This window comes from Prunus avium, chromosome 1 (genome assembly GCF_965620075.1).
Source record: "Prunus avium chromosome 1, drPruAviu1.hap1.1, whole genome shotgun sequence".
Taxonomy (NCBI): Eukaryota; Viridiplantae; Streptophyta; class Magnoliopsida; order Rosales; family Rosaceae; genus Prunus; species Prunus avium.
The window spans coordinates 17,815,173-17,838,753 of NC_142284.1; the positions used below are offsets into that span (position 1 = coordinate 17,815,173).

The 23,581-nt window shown below is 37.1% G+C and overlaps 1 protein-coding gene across 1 annotated transcript; it reads right to left on the reverse strand.

Annotated features, from left to right (window-relative positions):
* Positions 1-22,359: 22,359 nt before the first annotated feature.
* LOC148297469 (uncharacterized) lies at positions 22,360-23,016 on the reverse strand. The gene has a single exon (XM_088247129.1). It carries the CDS (start codon positions 23,014-23,016, stop codon positions 22,360-22,362), a length of 657 nt encoding a protein of 218 aa, XP_088103255.1.
* Positions 23,017-23,581: the final 565 nt, after the last annotated feature.

Below are 23,581 nucleotides of genomic sequence, written 5' to 3' on the forward strand. Positions count from 1 at the left end.
CAAACCTTTTCTCTGAATCTGAATCTTATTTCTATATTTCTTTCTTCTTCTACATGTCATAATTATATTAATGCTGAGTAAATATTGTTTCTTCTTGTCTACGTACACTACTACAAAAAACACTTTGCGCGACGAAATAATTTTGTTGCGCAAAGTACAATTTCGTCGCACAAACTTTGCGGGACAAAATTTTGGTTGCACAAGATCTGTCGCGCAAAGATCGTGAAGAAAAGGTTTGCGCGACGAAAAATATTTTTTGTCACGCAGAGCTACTTTGCGCGACAAACACTAACATCGCTCAAAGTTACTTTGCGCGACGAATCTAAACTACTTTGCGTGACGAATTCTAACAACTTTACGCGACGAATACTAACAACTTTGCGCGACAAATATTAACTATTTTGCGCGACGAATATTGTCTACTTTGTGCGACGAATAATATCTACTTTGCGCGACGAACATTAACCACTTTGCGCGACGGAAGTTAACGTCGCACAAATATACTTTGCGCGACGAATACTAATGTCGCGCAAATCTTTGCATGACGAAATATTCATTTTTTTTTATTTAATTTTTTTAATTTTTTTAATTAAAATAAACTAGTTTAATAGTTTGCGCGACAAAATATTTTGTCGCGCAAGGTTTTTGACATTTTGTTTTATTATTTCTCTTATATCAATTTCATTATATTAATTTTTTCAAATTTTTACTTTTTAAATTTAATTTAATTGTATGATATTATTTTTTTTAATTACTTTAATTTAAATTGACATATTCAAAATAAAATTACATATTCAAAATAGTGGTCAAATTATCCAATATATATAATATTCAAAATGTACACATAAATTAACAAAGTAAAATAATAAAATCTACAAGCCTATTAGCGTCCAAATCCTCAACTTTAGCCGTCAAAGTCTCGACGATTCCCTACAAAAAAAAAAAAAATTGTCAAATAACATAAAATAATAACAAAAAATTGGCATAAACTCAAAACTAACTCCAAAAACACATATTAGTGAAAAAAATTTAAAATTTGGAGAGAATATACCTTTTGGCAAGATTTTGAGTGAGTGAGAATGAGAGGGAGAAGTGAGTGTGAGAGAATTAGAGAAGATAGTGAGAGAGAGATGAAAGAGTGAGTGAGAGTGAGAGATGATGAAAAAAGAGATAATAGAGTGAGTGAGAGTGAGAGATAGTGAAGAGAGAGATGAGAGATTAAGTGAGAGGAGTGAGTGTGAGAGAAATGGTAGGATTTTGGGAGAGGGAAAGAGAGAGGAGAGGTAGAGTAGAAGACATTGAGAAAATGGTGGAGGAGTTATTTTGGTTTTAAAGACCGTATCACTTTGTGCGACAAAATAATATATTGGTTGCGCAAAGTCTTAAAAAAAAAAAAATTTTAAATTCATATTTTTGGTGCCTGCCCAAATTTTTATGGTTTTGCGTGACGAATTTTTGGTCGCTCAAAGTTTTGCACGACCAAAATATTCCCGCGTCCCATTTTTGGTACCCGCCCAAATTTTTAGAGTATACTTTGCGCGACGAACTCCAATATTGGTCGCGCAAAGTCGTAATTTTTTTTTCTTTTAAAATTCCAATTTTTGGTGCCCGCCCAAATTTTTAGAGTATACTTTGCGCGATGAACTCCAATATATTGGTCTCGCAAAGTCGTAAAATATATATTTTTTTTAATTCCATTTTTGGTACCCGCCCAAATTTTTAGGGTATACTTTGCGCGACGAACGCCAATATATTGGTCTCGCAAAGTCGTAATTTTTTTTTTTTTTTAAATTCCATTTTTGGTACCCGCCCAAATTTTTAGGGTATACTTTGCGCGACGAACGCCAATATATTGGTCTCGCAAAGTCGTAAATTTATTTTATTTTTTTTTCATTCCATTTTTGGTACCCGCCCAAATTTTTAGGGTATACTTTGCAAGACGAACTCCAATATATTAATCTCGCAAAGTCATAAATTTTTTTTTTTTTTTAAATTCCATTTTTGGTACCCGCCCAAATTTTTAGGGTATACTTTGCGCAACGAACTCCATTATATTAGTCTCGCAAAGTTGTGAATTTTTTTATTATTTTTAAATTCCATTTTTGGTACCCACCCAAATTTTTAGGGTATACTTTGCGCGATGAACTCCAATATATTGGTCTCGCAAAGTCGTAAATTTTTTTTTAATTTTTAAATTCCATTTTTTGTACCCGCCCAAATTTTTAGGGTATACTTTGCGCGACGAACTCCAATATATTGGTCTCGCAAAGTCGTAAATTATTATTTTTTTTAAAATTCCATTTTTGGTACCCGCCCAAATTTTTAAGGTATACTTTGCGTGACGAACGACTATATATTGGTCGCGCAAAGTCAAAAGAAAATTTAAAGCTACTAATAAATATATATACTATTCAATTTCTAAAGTGTTATACATACAAAATACACAAATTTAAAGCTACTCAACGATCCAACCGTCAAACTTGTTTGTTTATACTTCGAGATCATATACGCCAAAATTCGGAAAAAATAAACATTAAGAGATCACGTAATGGGACAAAACATTTCGACGATTATAAACAAAAAATCAAGATTTAATGGTTATTTCAACTCTAATTTTGATGATTTTTTACAGCTACACTCCTTGACCCTATATGAATACAATGATTGCATTCGATCGTCAATTTAAAATATTTACACTAGTGGATACCACAAAATCTTATGTTATATTTAATAAAAGTATAAATAAACTCTTAATTGTTAGTGAATATATTGTTTTGATGGCATATGTATTCTATGAAACTAGTTTCAACGATCCAACCGTCAAACTTGTTTGTTTATACTTCGAGATCGTATACCCCAAAAATCGGAAAAAATAAACATTCAGAGATCACGTAATGGGACAAATTTTTTCGATGGTTATAAACAAAAATCACGATTTAACGGTTATTTTAACTCCGATTTTGATGATTTTTTACAGCTACACTCCTCGACCCTATATGAATACAATGACTCAATTTGATCTTCAATTTAAAATATTTACACTAGTGGATACCACAAAATCTTATGTTATATTTAATGAAAGTATAAGTAAACTCTTAATTGTTAGTGAATATATTGTTTTGATGGCATATGCATTCTACGAAACTAGTTTCAACGATCCAACCATCAAACTTGTTTGTTTACACTTCGAGATCATATACGCCAAAAATCGGGAAAAATAAACATACATATTCAGAGAAAGGAAACTCCAAACTAAGCCTCTCCATTCTTTCTCACTTTTTTTTTTCTTATGACATGTAGAAGAAGAAGAAGAAGAAGAGGAAGAAATACAGAAATATAAGAGAAATAAGATTCATATTCAGAGAAAGGAAACTCCAAACCAAGCCTCTCCATTCTTTCTCACTTTTTTTTTTTCTTCCTGGTCGTGCCTTCTTTTTCACTCGAGCCGCTTGCTTCATCTTATTTAGTTTTGCTTACTCACCTTTAATTTATATAAAAGGAGTAAACCGCGGTTGTTCAGCTTGATCTCGATTCCAATCTTATATATATGTTAAGAATATAAACCGCAAGTTCTTTTTGTGTCATAAAAATCCAACTTATCAAGCATATATAAATTCACAATCTCCTCAACTTCTCAAGCATTCACAACCTAAAGAAAATTAAAGTTCAATTCCAAGCATTCCAATTAAAGTTAAACTTCTCAAGCATTCCAATTCCAAATTCTTTAAAATTACAAACCAAAAGGAAAATGCAATGCAAAATGAATTAAAGTTACAACCCAAAAGAAAATCCAATTCAAAGTTAATTAAAGTTACAAACTAAAAGGAAAATGCAATGCACCAATATTACAGACTAAAGTTACAAACTCAAGTGTTGGTGGTGGTGAGTGGATTTGAAGAACCCCGTTGTGTTGTTTGAGCACCAATGCTATCTACAAATAAAACAACATAAGTTTAGTTCATTTTATTATAAGAAGAAGCATAAATAACATGAGCATAAATAAACTAATTACTTATTTATGCAACCTCATCATCAATCTCATCCTCTTTTGCACTAGTTGAAATGGGACATCATCACCAATTTGTGCAACCTCATCATCAATCTCATCCTCTTTTGCACAAGTTGTAGAAAATATTGTATGAAATATGTTGTATGAAATATATTTTACATACAATATAATATAGACAATATTATTTAAAGATATTTGCGGTTTGCGGTAACCGCAAGTTTTGAAAATCAAATACCACAACCGCAACCGCAAATGCGGTTCGGTTCTAAATACCGCAAATGCGGTTCGGTTTACCGCGATTGCGGTTTCATTGCGGTAAATTATCGGTTGGTTTTTCGATTTTTCGGTATAAAATGCCACCCCTAAGGTGTTTAGCCACCTAAGCAAACAGTATGTCCACAAATTTTAATGTAATTACAATTACTACCACTATGTAGAAACGGAAAGTACACAAATCGACAAATCACAGAATTTATGTTTCCTCAAAACGTCGTGCTCCTTCAAAGCAAATTTCCTCTAATTTCTTGGTTCTTTAATAAAGAGATTTGTGGGTTTCTATATATGATTTACTATTATAGTAGCAAATTTCCTCTGCCATTAAACGTCAGTTGCTGGTCCTGTTCTACAGGTAAATTGTATGATTGGGGTTCCTACTTTTCTATTACGCTTAGTTCCTGATACATACCAATGCCATAGGTAGGAGAACGATTGTATGATTTGGCGTCAGTTGCATTAGAATGATTGTTTCAACCTTCCAATTCTGTTTTATGGTTTTAATTTTAAATAGGAAGGGAACCATTTTTGTTTTGTGTACCTGGAGAAGAGGAATGGTATAGGCTTGGGCGAACTCCGTTGGTCTAGTACTGATTCATAGGTATTCTTTTCTTAAAATAAATTTGTCATATATCAATTATGAAGCAAGGGGGGTTATAGAAGGAAAAGAAAAAGAAATTCGTTGGCATAAAAGGAACAGAAAACAAAGATGAACTGGTTTCTTCATCTTTTTCCTATGGTATAGGTAGAGGACCCCAACTATATTTTCATGTTTCCATCATTCCAGCCTCCAGGTAGAAAACACGTTGGTAATGGAGTTATAGGTAAATAGAGTATCCACAGATATTCAACGTCTTGTTTTATTTATTTGTTAACAAAAAGGCAAAAAAGACATCAAAGCCAACTGAAAATTAGAAAGATAAAGTTCATAACAAAGTGTTTCATTTTCAACAAAATACCTATATGTGTGTTACAGGTAAATTGACCTGCTGGTGGCAATTGGTTACCTATACGGCAGGTATTAAACCCAAATGTACCTATCATATACACGAAAATAATCCCACAAAAACAAAATGTACCTATGATATATGTAAAGGTATTCCAATACAGGTAAATAGACATGTGCTATAGGTACATGTGTTGAAGGTTACCTTTACAACATGTATTAAACCTAATTAAGTATGAAATCTACAGAAATTGGCTTGATAGGACCATGATTGATTGTGGAAGACGTGAATTTTGCGATTTGCTAATTTTTCCGTTTGTTGTTGCTTAGGATTTTTGCCATTACTTACCAGATTTATATCTTAGGGGTAAATTTGGAAACCACAACATAAATAAAATAATTATAAAATATAAAATATAAATGTCAGAAATTACAAAAGATAACTAATCCTATATAGCACAAAAGTCAGAGGACTTGAATTACTAACAATAAGTGTGTGGATTGCACTCAAATTTTGTCATAAGAATTGGACTTATGCCGAATTATTTAAAATAAATAAGAGAAAGGAAGGGAGCTGAATAACCAGGTTGGAGTTTCCAGATTAATTACTCACCCGTTCTTAGTTAGGTGGTTTTGTTAATATATGTATTACAAAATGTGAAAATAAGAGATGATACAATGATCCAACTTTTGCGCAGCGGAAGGGTTTGGAGATTTATGGCCATGCAGAGCTCCTACACTCAAACTTTTCTTTGCAAACCTTTTCTCTGAATCTAAATCTTATTTCTATATTTCTTTCTTCTTCTACATGTCATAATTATATTAATGCTGAGTAAATATTGTTTCTTCTTGTCTACGTACGTACTACATGCCATAAGTATTATTTCATCTTGTTCTAGTTTTTTTTTTTTTTTTTTTGGTCTGAACCACGAGGTGGTCCTGGATGGGCCCCAACTATGGGTGGCACCTTTAAGCCTTAACCACAACCGAGACTAATCCCCGCTCACACCGGGTCGGCCCATAAGGGGTAAAGTGCTGACCAAAGTGGTGACTCCATACGAGAGCAGGAATCGAACCCCTGATGTTCTATCTTTTTTTATTCCCCCTATAGCCACTACCTTTTATTTAATGGTGAGTAAGCAAAACCAAAAAAGAGAGGAAAAGCCAAACAACATAGAAAACAATAGAAAAAAGGAGACTAATTATTCATAGATTAATTTGAACCTCTATTGTTTTTGTCTTTGGTATTTACATAGGCGCAAGCCTGCTTGCTTCCCATTACAATCCTTATAACACCTAGAACTTGAGTTCATATCAAACTGTGAGTATTATTATGCCACTAGGATTCCATAACTTAAGTAGACTCCTGATTTATTTGACCTCGATGATGATTGCATTACATAATGATTTAGGGTTTAGTATGGAGAGAAATTGATTTGCAAGGGAATTGGGTTATTGTTAGGCTCCCATTTTTGTATTAGAATGGCTGATTAGGTATGGGTAGGGAGGGAAATCATTTTGTGAGCCATAATATATAAATGGACTAAAATACACATGCCTAAAAATCCAGGTAGTGAAGAATCAAAATTTGAAAGTTCAAATAGTACATGTGCACATATCTCTAAAGTTAACGCGAAAACCTTCTTTTTCCATGCGATTTCATATCATGTTAGTAGGTCCTGTACAATATTAATAGCTCTAAATTCATATAGTAATTATGTACGTACCTAAAAGTTCTTCTAGTATAGCAAATTGAGAAATAAACTATTAGTGGAACAGCCAACGGGGTCTAACCCAATGAAAAGGGCTTTGATTTGTAGCACAAGATCCAATCCAATCCACTCAAACCAACCGATCCAATCCAATCCAATCCAATTTTAATCGGTTTCGATGATTTGGCATATTGAATTGGATGTTCCGAAACCGACATGATTGGATTGGATGATGGATTTTCTTGTGAGGATCAAATCCAATCTAGTTAGTTTCATGCTTATTTTGCTCATTAGGTAATTGTCATTAAGAAAATTATGAATAAATTTGATGGATTTATGTTTAATATATTATAAATCAAAATAATTTTCTCTAGCATTTCATTTATATTTTACATTTACATCTATTAAAGTGTTTGATTATATTAAACTTGACGATAAATGTTGCAGATTTCATTATTATTTTTTTCATTATGAAAACTGATCATCCAATTCCAATTCAATCCAATCCAACATCCTTCACATATGCTCATGCATGTTAATTAGGAATTTTTAAAATTACATGTAACTGTATCAAACAGAATTGCATCAAAAGCATTAATATATATATATATATATATATATATATAAATTCATGTTAAGGAAACTTCTAATAACTCGGCAAAATGGAAAAGGAAAATACTCAACCAAGGTGGTTGGTGTGAGTGGTTCGGCACTCTCATTCCTTAAGAGAGGTCAGGGGTTCGATCCCTGCTCTCGTATGGAGTCACCACTTTGGCCAGCACTTTACCCCTTACGGGCCGACCCGGTGTGAGCGGGGATTAGTCTGGACTGTGGTTAAGGCTTAAAGGTGCCACCCATAGTTGGGGCCCATCTAGGACCACCTCGTGGTTTAGACCCAAAAAAAGGAAAATATTCAATACGGTTTGAAACCCTAATTTCCAAAACACTCCACCAGTTCCCAACCCAATATTCAATGTTGGACAAGGAGGACATCAGAACTTCAGAAGTGTTGATGTACATTCAACTATTTCCTCTTGAAGAAGAAGAATACATTAATTATGTTAGCGAGATCCTAGTGTCATTAGGAGATTTACTTCTTAGTATATTAGGATTATATTTATCTCCCTTTTGTATAGATCTTATGTAATTAGGACGTTATCTTATTTCCTTGTTTAACCCTACTAGAGTTTGTGACCTTGTATTATAAATACCTCCTTTCAGAGAATGAAATATAATCTGAAAATATTCTACCCATATTGTTTGACTTGGCATCAGAGCCGACTTTCTGGTGACCTGTGTGTGTTGTGCCCACTTGTGTTCTACTGTGTGCCCTAATTTCCTTTTAGGGTTTTCCTCTTATGCCCGTGCTTGTGTCGTGTTTGTTGTATATGCTTCGTGTTGTGTTTTTCGCTGCTATCATGGGTGATGATTCCAAAGTTGTGGCATGTTCTAGTGCGTCTGAAATGAAGGAGGAACGTCCCTCGCGTGATTACTCTACCCCGATTACTTCTGACAAATTGGATGGCTCCAATTATGCCTCTTGGTTTCGTGGTGCGTGTATTACGATTACTAGTTGTCATATGGTAAATTGGATCAATGGGAAGAAGCCTGCTCCGTCTCCAACCTTCGATGCCTATGCCGAATGGGAAGAAGATAATTACTTGGTGCAGTCATGGCTTCTTAATTCCATGACTAAACCAGTTCGTGCCTTGTTTGAACATGGTTCTACTACTTTTGATAAATGGGAGGCCGCTCGGAAGACCTATACTAATGACTCAGAATAGTTCTCGGTTGTTTCAACTCTGACGGCAATCCATACTTACATGTCAGAATGGTGAATCTGTGAAAGTTTTTTCTAAAAAACTCCATGCTATCTAGCAGGAGATTGATTGTCTGCGTCCAAATGAGTTTAGTTGTTATGTTGATGTGGCTCGTCGTCTGAAAGAAATTGAAGCCGAACGAGTTTATGATTTTCTTGGAGGACTTGATCCCTGTATGATGGTGTCTGTAGCCGAATCCTTGCCCTCAATCATGTCCCGCCTCCTCTAGAAGCTTATGCCATGGTCATGGAGGAAGACACTCGCCAGTCCGCTATGCTCGAGGGAGGTGCAATGGCTCTAAAAGTGGATCCTGCCCGTTATCGACTCGTCGCCCGACATGACGCGATCGATCGCCTGTAGTCTCACAAGCCCGCATCTTCTAATGGTTCTCGTATTTTTGAAAGTCCACATAAGTGTTGTTATTGTAATGGTGATCATTACTCTGAGAAGTGTTTTAAGGGGCATGGTTATCCTGATTGGTTTGTTGACTACAAAGCTCGTATGTACGATCCCAAGGTTGCTTGCACTATGACCCAAGATGAGGCCCATCCTCACGCCCTGTCTGCAAATTTGTGTGCTTCTGAGACTATGCTAGGTATGGGCTCTAATACTTGGATAATTAACACTGGTGCTTCTGATCATATGACTTGTGATATTAATCTTTTTGATGAGTTGTCTCGTACCCCTCGTGACCCCTATATTACTAGTGCTAATGGTTTACTTTCCCCCATTACCGGTGAAGGTACCATCCATCTCACCCCTTCTTTACCCTTGTCCCGTGCACTTTTGGTTCCTAATATTCATTGCAACTTATTATCTGTTGGTCGTTTACTCGATACACTTAATGCGTCTGCTACTTTCTATTCCACCCATTGCTCTTTTCAGGATCTGAGGACTTATGAGACGATTGGGCATGGTAAACGGATATGGGGGGTTGTATTACTTAACGTTACAGGCTGCAATAGTTCGTGATTGTGTTGATAATAAAGTTCAGAGTGGCAGTGTCAAAGACAAACAACAACTTTGGATGTGGCATCATCGCTTGGGACATCCGTCGTTTGGTTATCTTACATTTGTTTCCTTCGATATTTAGTTTATGTGATGAATCTAGCTTCAAGTGTGAGACTTGTGTAATGGCCAAGAGCCACTGTACTATTTTTCCCTTAAGTAATAATAAAGCTGCATTGCCTTTTGAGTTAGTACATTCGGATGTATGGGGTCCTGCTCGTTTGACTTCTAATGGCTTTCGTTGGTTTATTATTTTTATTGATGATTGCACTCGCTTAACCTGGGTGTATTTGATGAAGAATAAACATGATGTTGCTTCTATTCTTCCTGAATTTTGTGTCATGGTGTCTACTCAGTTTCATATTCGAATCAAAGTGTTTCAGACTGATAACGGAGGTGAATATGTGAATAATACCTTGACCCGTTTCTTCCGTGATCAAGGCATTATTCACCAAACTACCACTCCTTTCACTCCTCAACAGAATGATGTGTCTGAATGCAAGAATCGTCAATTACTTGAAGTTGCCCGCTGACTTATGGTGGACATGTCTGTTCCCCATCATCTTTGGGGACATGGTGTCTTGGTTGCAGCCTATTTGATTAACCATACTCCTAGTCAGGTTCTTGATTTCAAGACTCCGCTTAATGTGTAGTGTGCCCGTACTTCTCCGGTTTCGGTCTCTAAGTTACCTCTGAAGGTGTTTGGGTATGTTGCTTATGTTCATGTCTACTCCCATCAACGGAGTAAACTTGATCCGTGTGCTCTCCGCTGCGTCTTCATTGGCTATTCTACTACTCAGAAGGGTTATAAGTATTATCACCCTCCTACTCAGAAGGTACATGTTACTTTGGATGTCACTTTTCATGAAGAAGTGTCATATTATGTTCCTCCCTCCTCTTCAATTCAGGGGGAGAGAAGGAGTGAATTGAAGAGTCTCGAAGTGGAAGACCTTGGACGTGAGGATGCATGTGAAGGAATTGATCACGAGATGGAAGCGACCAGTCGTAAAGATGATCACGACTGGTCGCGCAAGTCTAGAGCAAAAAAGGATAGCCACAACCTAGAAACGACCGGTCACCCAGAGGACACGACCAGTCGCGTTAGCCACTGCCTGGAAACAACCAGTCGCTCATAGGACACAACCGGTCGCGTTAGCCACTGCTTGGAAACAACCGGTCGCACAAAAGGTCAAGACCGGTCGCAGGCCCCTATTACTAAAGACGATGACCACTACCTGGAAGCAATCGATCGCACAAAAGGTCACGACTTATCGCAAATAGAATTTTTGGACAGACTTCTCTCTACCTCAGAAGAACGTGATAGTGATACTGGTGATTCTTGTGTATATGAGTTTGATACAAGAACCCCATCTGCCTGCCATTGCCCCAGTCAAATCGTGATACTGAGTCAAGTGAGGTATTTTCTGATGATCTGTTTGTGTCTACTTATCAATTGCCCCCACGAACTACTCGTGGGAAACCCAAAATACAATATTCTCCTAATATACATGCCAAATCTAAATAACCCATTAGCTATTATATGACAACTCATTGTTTATCTAAGTCATATGCATCATATTTGTGTCAATTATCTAGTGTATGTATGCCAACTAAGCTGCAAGATGCTCTATTTAACCCCAAATGGACGGATGTCATGAATGTGGAAATGGATGCCTTGAACAAGAATAAGACGTGGGATTTAGTTCCTTTGCCGAAAGGAAAGAAAGCAGTTGGATGTATATGGGTGTTTACTTTGAAGCATAAGGCTGATGGTTCCATTGATTGTTACAAGGCTAGATTGGTAGCCAAGGGGTATACTCAGACATATGGAGTGGATTATCTTGAGACATTTGCTCCAGTGGCAAAGCTCAATACTGTGAGAGTGCTTTTATCTCTTGCTGCTAACCACGATTGACCCTTATTGAAGTTTGATGTCAAAAATGCATTCGTACATGGTGACCTCCAGGAAGAGATTTACATGGATCTTCCTCCTAGTATTCCTGTGACATTTAAAGAGGGTGTTGTATGTAGGCTGCGGAAGTTCCTGTAAAGGTTAAAATAGTCTCCAAGAGCGTGGTTTGGAAGATTTGCTACATCTATGAAAAAATTTGGGTATGTGCAAAGTAACTCAGATCATACTTTGTTTCTAAAGCATCAGGTAAATTGACGGCTTTAATTATTTATGTTGATGAAATGATTGTGACTGGAGATCTTCAGGTAGAAATACAAAGTCTTCAGAAGGATCTGGCTTCCGAGTTTGAGATGAAATCATTGGGAGATTTAAAGTACTTTCTTAGAATTGAAGTTGTCAGGTCTAAATATGGTATCTTTCTATCTCAAAGAAAGTATGTTTTGGATTTACTTGCAGAAACTGGGATGTTGGATTGTGAACCAATTGATACCCTTAGTGAGCAAAATCATAAGTTGGGGTTATATCCTGTTCAAGTTCCGATTGATAAAGAGCGTTATCAACGGCTTGTGAGGAAGTTGATTTATTTAGCTCATACCCGTCTTGACATTGCATATGTAGTAAGTGTAGTGAGTCAGTTTATGCATTCTTCTAGTGAAGATCATATGGGGGTTGTGACTCGTATTTTAAGGTATCTGAAAGTAACTCCTAGCAAGGGGTTGCTATTTTCCAAATATGGTCATATAGATGTGGAAGGGTATACAGATGCTGATTGGGCTGGTTCAGCCACTGATAGGCATTCTACATCTGGGTATTTCATGTTTGTCGGTGGTAATCTTGTTACTTGGAGAAGTAAGAAACAAAATGCGATGTCTCGATCTAGTGCTGAAACCGAGTATCGTGGGATGTCTTATGGCGTATGTGAGTTACTACGGTTGAGGAGATTGTTGAGAGATCTTGGTTTTGGGCCACAGAAACCCATGAATTTATATTGTGACAATAAGGCTGCAATTGCAATTGCCCATAACCCGGTGCAACATGATCGTACAAAGCATGTGGAGGTTGATTGAAATTTCATTAAAGAGAAGTTGGATGCGAAGATTGTTTCCTTCCCGTTCGTCAGTTTTGAGTATCGGTTAGCCGATGTCCTTACTAAAGTTGTTTCTTCCAGTATCTTCCTCAACTCGCTTGACAAGTTGGGCATGCGCAACATCTTTGCTCCAACTTGAGGGGGAGTGTTAGCGGGATCCTAGTGTCATTAGGAGATTTACTTCCTAATATATTAGGATTCTATCTATTTCCCTTTTGTATAGATCTTATGTAATTAGGACTTTATCTTATTTCCTAGTTTAACCCTACTAGGGTTTGTAACCTTGTATTAAAAATACCTCCTTTCAGAGAATGAAATATAATTTGAAAATATTCTACCCGTATTGTTTGACTAATTATAGGTTAACTTTAATCCTATATAGAATGTCCCAACTTTAGCAATGCGCAATTTTCTTCCTCAAGGCCAAGGTCTAAAATATCGATGGTTTTGGTAAGGGATTTTTGTAGATATGTCACCTGAACTTATACCTTAGTTTCAATTTGTCACCTTAAAGAAAAATTTAAGAGAAATGTCTCCTTAATTTTTCAAAATCCATGATTTTTCATCTGACTTTAACACCATCCAACTTTCCATCCATTTTAAGGGTATTTTAGTCTTTTCTATTTTCAAGGGTGTTTTAAAAATGGAAAAATCATTATAAAAAAAAGTTTATACATGGTCAGAGAGAAAGAGAGAAGAGGGGGGACCGGGGGTCCTATGCAATGTGTTTTGGGGGTGGGTGGGGTTGGGGTGGGGGAGAAAGGGAGAGAGATGTCTTTTTTTTCTCTATTTTTTTTTCCTGAAAATGGAAAGACTAAAATACCCTTCAAAATAGATGGAAAATGGGATGGTGTTAAAGTCAGATGACAAATCATGGATTTTGAAAAATTAAGGTGACATTTCTCTTAAATTTTTCTTTAAGGTGACAAATTGAAAGTGAGGTATATGTTCGGGTAATTCGACAGTTATCCCTTTCGGAAATATCGGTAGTCCAAAAATATGGAAATATCGAGATATTATTGATATCGATAAAAAATGAATAAAAACCTTTGGAGGATGTTTATTTAGTCAATTATGTATTACTTTATCACAAAAAATTGGAAGAAAATGCATTGCATGATGAGTTTAACTGATTTAAGTTGATTATATAACGAATTGACAAACGCTGCGAGTGTAGAAAATACGTAATAATTAATGAAAGAATATTAAACACACCATAATCATTTATTTATAATGATTTACTACAATATTTTACACTTTATACATTGCATAATAAGATACATGAGTGACTTAGTACCACATAGAGTTCCTATAAGGTTCAAATTTGAGTTATTTACACTAACACCTCCTGAGGTTTTCGGCTTTTTCACAAAACTTCTTCAGGTTTTAGAAATTACAAGAACACCCCTGAGGTTTTAAATTGTTTTCACAAAATTCCTTTTCATTGATTTTTCATCCAAAAAATGATGATTTTATACAAAAACAAGTCTCCAAATGACAAAGTTGGCCTTTGAGATTAGATTGCATATACTTCATTGAGGTTAATTTTCTCATTTCCATAAGTTTTTTTCAATGAAATCATCAATTTTTGGACAAACAATAAACGAAAATGGGTTTTGTAAAAACACAAGAAACCTCAAGGGGTGTTAGTGTAAATAACTCTTCAAAATTTTCATTGTCTTCATCATCTCGATATTATTGATATTATAGCGATATTTTGGCCAAATATTGCTGAAATGTGAGAGAAATTATCTACATCGATATTTTCCGATATTATCGATATTTATACAATACATGTATGAATACGTTTCAAAATATCCTTGACCCAAAAAAACCATAATATCCTCAATATTTCGTCGATATTATTGATATTTTAGACTATGCCCTGGGCCAATATTCGATACCAGGAGTTTGTGCCTCAATTTTTAGCCACTTGCTTGTCGCCTTATTAGTGTCCAAGTCCAACCAAGAGGGTCAAGTGGTATGCACGTCACTCTTGTTTGACGGAAAATTAGATGAAATGTAGAGCAAGGACTGTGAGGGGATATTGGCTAAATTAAATCTTGCGGATTCTTATTTTCTAAAAAATCAAGGGCAAATTAAAGTGAGGTACAAATTCGATTTACTTAGTCATGGCGACCCTTATAGTTGTAAGTGTTGCTAGCTCCTACAACTGCATTTTCCTATTCAGATGATTCTCAGGAGTTGGCGTAGTGATGACATGGAAGTCGCAACAATAAAATTTGTTTAGTTTTGTGTAACTCATATTTTGTGATGTTATGACTCGTATTAAATGAAAATCAATTTTCTATTATTTTGGCATACTCTTATGATTTCTGTTTCCGTACAGTTGTTAGCATTTTATTTTCCTATACTCCAATGCCTTACGTTGAACGTTCCATTGAAAACGCAATGTTATGATGTTGAGTTTAACATTGTAACATTGCATTAATTGTCAATACAGTGTGGCACTGTTACGTGCCCAATTTTTGAGGCGTGACATTAATCCTATAGAAAATCTCAAATTTCCCCATTGCGATTGATGCCAAGAGTTTGTGCCTCAATTTTCAGCCACTAGCATGTTTTCTTAATCCTTCTTTTAATCAACACGTAAAAGTAAAATATTATTATTAAATTAAATTAAAATAAAAAAGTCAAAAGAAATGAGAAAAAATAGTGAAAATCGAAAGGAACTGCTCCTTTCACACGATGAGGCCGAGTTTTTTGGGTTGCTTTTTTATTTATTTATAATTTTATCTTCTTGCACAGGATAATAGGGCCGACTTTTGTTTAGTTTTTTTTTTTTTTTTTTTTTTTTTTTGTCAAAGGAATGAACATGTCATTACCATATAGTGTTACATAAGAGCCCAACACAAAAGTCAGAAACATAAAACAAGGGCTCAACCAAACAAAATACAAGCCCAATCCAAAATACAAAAAAGCCCAAAATAACCAAAAAAAACCCCAAAATACAAAAACCCTAGAATCAAACCCTAGAAACACCAAGCAGCCGCCGCCACCTAATCTGCCGCCACCGCCGCTTGGCTTTTATTATATTGTGTATTTAATAAAATACCTATATAAAGTATGAATAACAAAATTTGCTCAGCCATTGGTTTTTTTTTTGGTTTTTGTTTTTTGTTTCAGGGTTGTTTTTGTCCAATTCTTTTTTGTGAAGCCTATAACCCCATGACAGGACCCACCCCGAATTTCCCCTTGAAATTCGTGACGAACCATGTTCCCATTCGACATTTAACCAATGTCAGACCCACTTACTAACATAATCATTTTCCCTCAACAATAGAAAAAGGGGCGAGAATTCCGGTAGTCTCCCCAGAAAAATAGACTTCCTCCAAATTACAAACACTTGCAAACAAAGCAATAAATAACCCCAAATGATAACATGCACAAGGCTAAAGCACACAATTTAGAACATATGCCTCCGACCTCAAATTCAACCCTACATGAGCAATATAAAAGTAATCTAAGAAGTCTTTAGTTTACAAAACCAAGGGAACCGAGAGAATTGGCTTGGTTTCGTGAGTCACGTCAAGCTACGACCTAGGGGGCACAAAACATAAATTGTGAGTGGACAAAAAAAATAAAGTTTGAACATAGCATTAATCGAACATACTAACCCCAACGTTATATGGAAACGATGTAAAGCCTTACAATGAAATCCTTTGTTATGGTATACTTGAATTTGAAATCATTGTAATCCCATAAACCATATATAGTATAGAATATAATAATCAAACTAAACCGTTTTCCCATATCCATACCCTTTCCGAGGCACATGTTTAAAAAAACACAATATGCAAAGAAATTCCATATAGATATACAAGTAATACAATATATATATATATATATATATATATATATATATATATATATATATATAGTCCCCTTCTATTGAGGGACACCTTTTAGGGTGCTCTACGAATTTTTTTTTTAACAATCCAAACCATCTATTTTTTAAGTCTACATTCATAGATCATCCTTACAAAAAATTAGACAAATTGGAAACCGTTTCGACATCTAATTGTGTCCTACAAAATCAATGAACACAATGCTTCAAGAAAGTACTAAAATTTCAATAATTAAATTAAGTGGTCAAATGATAACGGATTTAAGTGATTTTTTTTGTAGAGAGGATCTTTGAATGAATATCTACAAAATAGATCGTTTGGATTAGTGAAATACACTACGGAGTGGACCCTATAAGAGTGTCCCTCAAATAATTATTTGAGGGATTCCTTAATAGAAGCTCACTGTATATATATAACATATATCTACTGAAGCCTTCTCTATACCATCATTAAGTGCCAGGGAAACACTTCAACTGGGGGATTGTTTGACTAGACCACATGGTAGCAACACATTACCATGTGATTAGGGATGAGCAGTCCAACTGGGGACTATTGCTCCCAGCCCACACGCCGGCAACACATTGCACGTGTGGCTGCAAACAAGTCTTACGGGCACAGGTAGCCCCGTCAAGAGCTCTACGGCATACCCCATCAAGGGTGCCCGGGTATCCTCCCACATGCCAGCAACATATTGCACGTGTGAGTGACATTTGTATTGAACTAGGGAAGGTACATATCATGGTGCAATTTGAAATCCAATATACCATAGCCATCAATATACATAGCTCCCAAAATCCAATTTCCAATAATCATATCCGAGATCCAATTCTCAAATTCACAATATTCAAATCCAAAGACATCCCAAATATCATAGTTAAAACTATAATGTAGTTCCACATTCCCAATAACCCAAAATAAACCAAGTTCTCAATCAAATTCATGTATGCATGCAATTTCATATTTGAAAAAAAAAATTATCATTTAAAACAAACGTCCACTCACAAAAAGTCTAAAGCTGCTTAACCCTACGAGGGTCCTGCCTGTTGAGTACGTGCAGCTTGAGTAACCATTGGAAAGAACATAAGGACTTAATCAATAAAAGTATCCAACCACGAACTTTAACTCAAAATCCTAATTTCTGGGTCTAAAAGTGAGCACAACCTTTAAGATGGTTTATAGGGTCATTCTAGTACTTCTCGAAGGATGAGACGGTCTCGAAAGACTCATGGTCAATCGAGTTGTCAAACTTTCCATATTGGTCAATCGAGCCGCCCACGACCTCCAATTTCCAACCCAAAAATGCTTATAAGTCCAACAAAGTTTACTAAACAAGTCCCGACCGTTTGGTCTCGATCGACCTATCATAACTAAGCCAATCTCATGATCGAATGGTGATCGATTCGCCTAATTCTAGAATCATTTACTCGGATTATCCTAGAGCCCGATTCTCGACTTGCAAGTTCCTACACGATCCTAGAGGTACAAGGAACAACATAGTTGAAATTGGAACCTATCGACCAGTCCGAACTTATCGAACCAGGATATCGCATAATAGGCACAATCCGAGCATACCTTCGTGCTCGAGAAGACATGGGGAACCTTTTAGAACACAATAGGCCTCCACAAGATGGCTCACGCACTGCCACCCGCTGCCAGCAGCGATGGGTGTCTTGAGAAATTTTCGACGATAGAAAATTCTCAAAACTCCCTACTGTATCTATACCAAAAGAACCAACACACCTAGGGGAGTATTTGAGTCTCTTGGACCCCGGCCAAAAGGTGGCCAGAGAAGGGTGAATCGCTGGCCAACTTAGGTGTCTAAAACGATTCTCCAAACTCTAAACTTGACCCAAACTAAGTACATAAATGGATAGAGGACGAAAAAAGGATGAAAAACCATACCAAGATTGATAGAAATGGTGGCCCGAGTCGCCGGAAAAGCTCAAAAACCGTCGGCCTTGTTTTGTGTTGAATCGGAGCAATCCAAGGTTTTTTATGTCAAATAATCCTTGGGCTAGGTAGAGGAGAAGGTTTTGGGTGGTAGAGGCAGCCGTCATGGCCAGAGTTGGGAGATCACCTGCCAATTTGGCCGGTTGTCCATGCGAAGAGAGAGAAACGAGAGAGAGAAAAATGAGAGAGAAGGAGCTGCCTAGATTTTTTAAAATTTGACTTTGCAAACATTACGGTTGTGCCCCTACACTTCCGTAGATCATAACTTCTCCTTTTTAAATCGAAATTGAGCATGTCACCTGTCTACAAACTTGTATCAATGAGCTCTACACAATGGTGCCACTCAATTCCCCAAATTCCCTTCCAAACAAAAAGTGACTAAAGTACCCCTACCCTCAAGGTCAAAAATGTACTTTCACACAAAAATAATTAAATAAAAGAATCAAATTGGGTCGGGTGTTACACTCGATCTAATTTGCACCTCCCTTTATAATAGTAGAGATTCCATGAGTCTCATTTTTAAGTGCTTGCTGTTTCGACTAGTTGCTTGCTTCATACCAAAAAAACTACAAACGAAATAAATATACTTTTTATTTTGTCAACTCAATCAACCTTTCTCATGTTAACTCTTCTCATATAATTTTTACCATTTCTTGTTTCACATCACAATTTAACATATGACTTAGTACAATTTTCATTAAATGTAGTTTTTTTTTTTTGGTAAACTGGAGGGGATAAACCCCGAACACAACAGCAACTAAAAGGACTTAGGACAAACTAATCTAGCTTTCGCTACACCAATAATATCATCAAGGAGAAGAGAACCAATCCAAGCAGGAGCTTCGTCAAAATAAAGGATACCCAGGTCTAAGTTGTAACTCCAATTTTGGCAACCCATTTGCCACACTATTTCCTTCTCTATAGATATGAAGAAGAGTGCAATTATCAACATGCTTCATGAGAGCACAACAAGCATTAATTAGGGAAGCAAAGGGGTGGTGAGCCAGGGCATCAATATTCTTGACTAGTTGGACAACCACAGCAGCATCCATTTCAATGATAAGGCAGGTTATACCTTGAGTCACAGCAAGCTTAAGTCCAAAATATAACCCCCAGATTTCAGCATCCAAAATATGGCCCTGGCCAAGGTTCACAGAAAGACCACCAATCCAGCTACCAGAAGCATCACGAATCACACCCCCGACCCCAATACAACCAGAGGAGGTGCGTCTAGACCCATCAACATTAAGTTTAAACTGAGCAGGGCCAGGAGGAATCCAAGAGATAAAAGAATGCACCTTATCCACCTTAATCACAATAGCAAGGGCAGCTTTAATCCAGTCCTTAGCAGCAGAGAGAATAATTTGTCTTGGATTATAAGGACGGTCCTCTTGGTTGTTGAAAGCCAATAGATTCCGCTATTTCTATATATACCAATAGGTGTATACAAAAGTAGTGTTCCAATTCAAGGTGGCACTCTCCTTGGCCGTAGAGAAAAGGTTGCTCAAAAGCCAAGGTTTAAAATCGGATCTGAAAAACTGGGGGGGAGCGTTAGTAAACAAAATTGTCTTCCAAATCTCTCTAGCTCGTGGGCTGTCCCTGAGGATATGAATAATAGACTCAGTGTGCTAATCACAAGCTTTACAGGAAGGATCCCCAGTTAGCTGATGTCTCATTCTTTGCTCATTGGACATCAATTTACCTTGATACATAAGCTAGCAGAAAAACTTCAACTTAGGGGGAATCTTCATTTTCCACATAACTTTCCAAGGATGTTCAACCTCTCCAAGAGCAGTAAAATGCAAGTTGTAAGCAGATTTGACTGTAAAATCACCATTCGCAGTGGAGCTCCAAATCTGGTCATCTTGAGTGTCGCTATTGCAGCCAACAGGATAAGAAATGATCTTTTGCACCAGGTCCTCAAACACCACACACTTGAGTTTTTCAACATTCCACCACCCATTTTGTAAAAAACTAGATATATTGCAACCCAAATCTTGCATATCAAGAGCTCCTTTATGTTGCATAAGAGGACTGTCACAAATCCAACTGTCCTTCCAAAACTTAGTCGTCTCCCCATTCCCAATTCGCCAACTCATGCCTTTGGCTAGAAGTTTGGAGCCATAAAGGACGCCATTCCAAGTGGAGGAACAAGTCATGCCTTGTTTTCAGGGTCAGATCAAGGATGGATTGTCCTTTTAGGTATTTTGCTTTAAAGATTTGAGCCCACAAACCGTGGTCATTCCCACAGACCGTGGTCATTGATGTGCAACCTCCAGCCAATCTTAGCAAGAAGAGCTTTGTTCATATCAATAGTATTCTTAAAGCCCAGACCCCCTTTACATTTTGGTTTGCAAGCCAAATTCCACTGGCGTAAATGGACCTTCTGCTTCTTCTCAGTGCCACCCCACAAGAAGTTCCTATTCAAACAATCAAGATTAGTGCAGATACTGGCAGGAGAGTAGCCTTCCCTGCATAAGAGAGCAAGTTACATTTCCAAGCAGCAAGCTTCTTCTGGACTTTATCCACCAAGCTCCCATAAGTGGCCTTAGGATTCTGGAGTGCAGCAAAGGCATGCCTAGGTACTTACCCAGGTTATCAGTTATAGGAGAGCCACAAATTTGGCTGATCTCATGGGCTAACTCCTTACTCGTATTTGGAGAGCAGAAAATAGAAGACTTCTCAAAGTTCACAATTTGGACAAAAGCTTTACAAAACATATCTAGACAGGATGTTAAGAGTCTCGCTTGCGAAGTATTGGCTTCTGCAAATAAAATCAAGTCATCAGCAAAGAACAAATGAGAGACAGCAGGACCTGACTGAGAGGATTCGACAGGTTTCCAATTCTTCCTTGCCACAGCATCATAAATAATATGGGATAATTTTTCAATGCACAACACAAAGATATAGGGAGAAAGAGGGTCACCCTGTCTAATACCGTTGCTGGGGGTAAAAGAGTTTGTCAGTAAACCATTAACGTTGACTTGGTATCTGACAGTGGTTATGCAGTTCATAATTAGATGGATGACCCCCGTGGGCAGCCCAATTTCCCCAAGCACACTTTCAATAAATCTCCAATTAAGCTTGTTGTACGCTTTAGATAAATCAATCTTCCAAGCGAGGAAATTTTTTTTCCCTTTGGAACCTTGGAACTTGTGCATAATCTCCTGGCCAATGAGGATGTTATCAATAATATGGCGACCTGGGACAAAGCTAACCTGATTGGGACTGATCAACCAAGTCAGGATAGGTTTTAATCTTGCAACAAGGATTTTAGAGATCACTTTGTAAAGAGTACAGCAAAGGCTAATAGGTCTAAAATGTGCCATGGACTAAGGATTACTCACTTTAGGGACCAGGGTGATCAAAGTGAGGTTGAGGTTGTGAGGAATAGTCCCCTTCTGAAAAGCTTTTGAAACCAACTCAAAAATATCATTCGCATAGATATGCCAATTATTTTGGTAAAAGCAAGCATGAAAGCCATCCACACCAGGGGTTTTAAGACCACCAATATTAAAGAAGCTCTCCTTGACTTCCATGATATCAATTTTCTTACCCAAATTTAACACTGCTAAATCAATCATAGGGAAGAGATTGGGGATACAAAGATTATTAGCTAGTTGAAAGTCCTGCGAGAACATACCTAAGAAAAATTGAACAGCCAGGGATCTGATCCCATCAGAATCCTCTACCCAATGACCATTATCATCCTTCAATTTTTCAATCTTATTACACCTTCTGATGATGGTCGTCATGTGGAAGAATTTAGTATTTCAATCCCCCTCTTGCAGCCACTTAACTCTGGATTTCTGTTTCCAAAACAAAGCTTCTTGATCAAGAATGAGATTGAATTCTTGCATAAACTTCCCCTCGAGCTTGTGCAGGTAACCATTAAGTCCATTACATAGAGTCTTCTGGATCCCAGTAAGCCGAGCCATAAGATGAGCTTTCTTCTGATGTAAATGCCCGAAGACAGTGGTGTTCCATTGAATCAGTGGTTTCACTAAAGCACAAGACTTGTCAAGGGAATTTCCAGTTCCATGTGGCCAGTGGTGGGTAACGAACCTTTTAAAATCCTCATGTTTCATCCAAATAGCCTCAAACCTAAAAAGGTCTATTGTTGGGGGAAAATTGAACTGGGAAGTCAAACTAATTTTAATGGGACAATGGTCAGAGTTTTTCCTCGGTAGGTGTTTGACATGGGCCTCAGGAAAGGAACTTCTCCAACTCAAGTTGCAAATGGCTCTGTCAATCCTCTCAAAGACCCTTTGGTTTGTCCATGTAAATTTCGGCCCAGCAAAACCCAAATCAATCATTTCATTTTCATCAAACCAGAATTTGAACCCTTTCAGCCTTCTAAGAGTAGCTCCCCCCAATTTATCCTCAGTTGAAAGCATATCATTGAAGTCCCCAGCCAGCAACCAAGGCATTTGGTGGCAACCAGCCACAAAGTTGAGGTACTCCCATAACTTCTCTCTCTTTTTACTTCAAGGCTTAGCATATATAGCAGTTAAAAGCTAAGGGGACTGACCAAGCCATGAAACGCAAGCATTAATGGCTTGATCATTGATACCAATAATATCCACAATGACTTTACTCGAATTCCACAGTAACCATAAGCCACCAGAGAAGCCAATAGGATCCACAATTTCATAAGAATTGAACCCTAAGGATTGCACAACAGCCATAGCCTTTGACCCACCAATACGAGGCTCACAAATAAACAGGATGTCCATTCTATGAATGCGAATAAGCTCCATTGCATTACATTTAAATTTGCTGCAAGTGGCACCTCTAACATTCCAGCAGACAATATTCATTAAAGATAGTAGATTAAGAACTGTAAAAACTATGGGTCAGACCCTTGCAGGCCAATAATCATACCTTCAACAATATCGAAGGTGTTATTTACTGCTTGGTCATAAATAGGCCTCTCTTGATCTTCAGTCAATTCTATCCTCTCAGGAAGCTTAACTTCCTCCTGGGCAGCCAGCA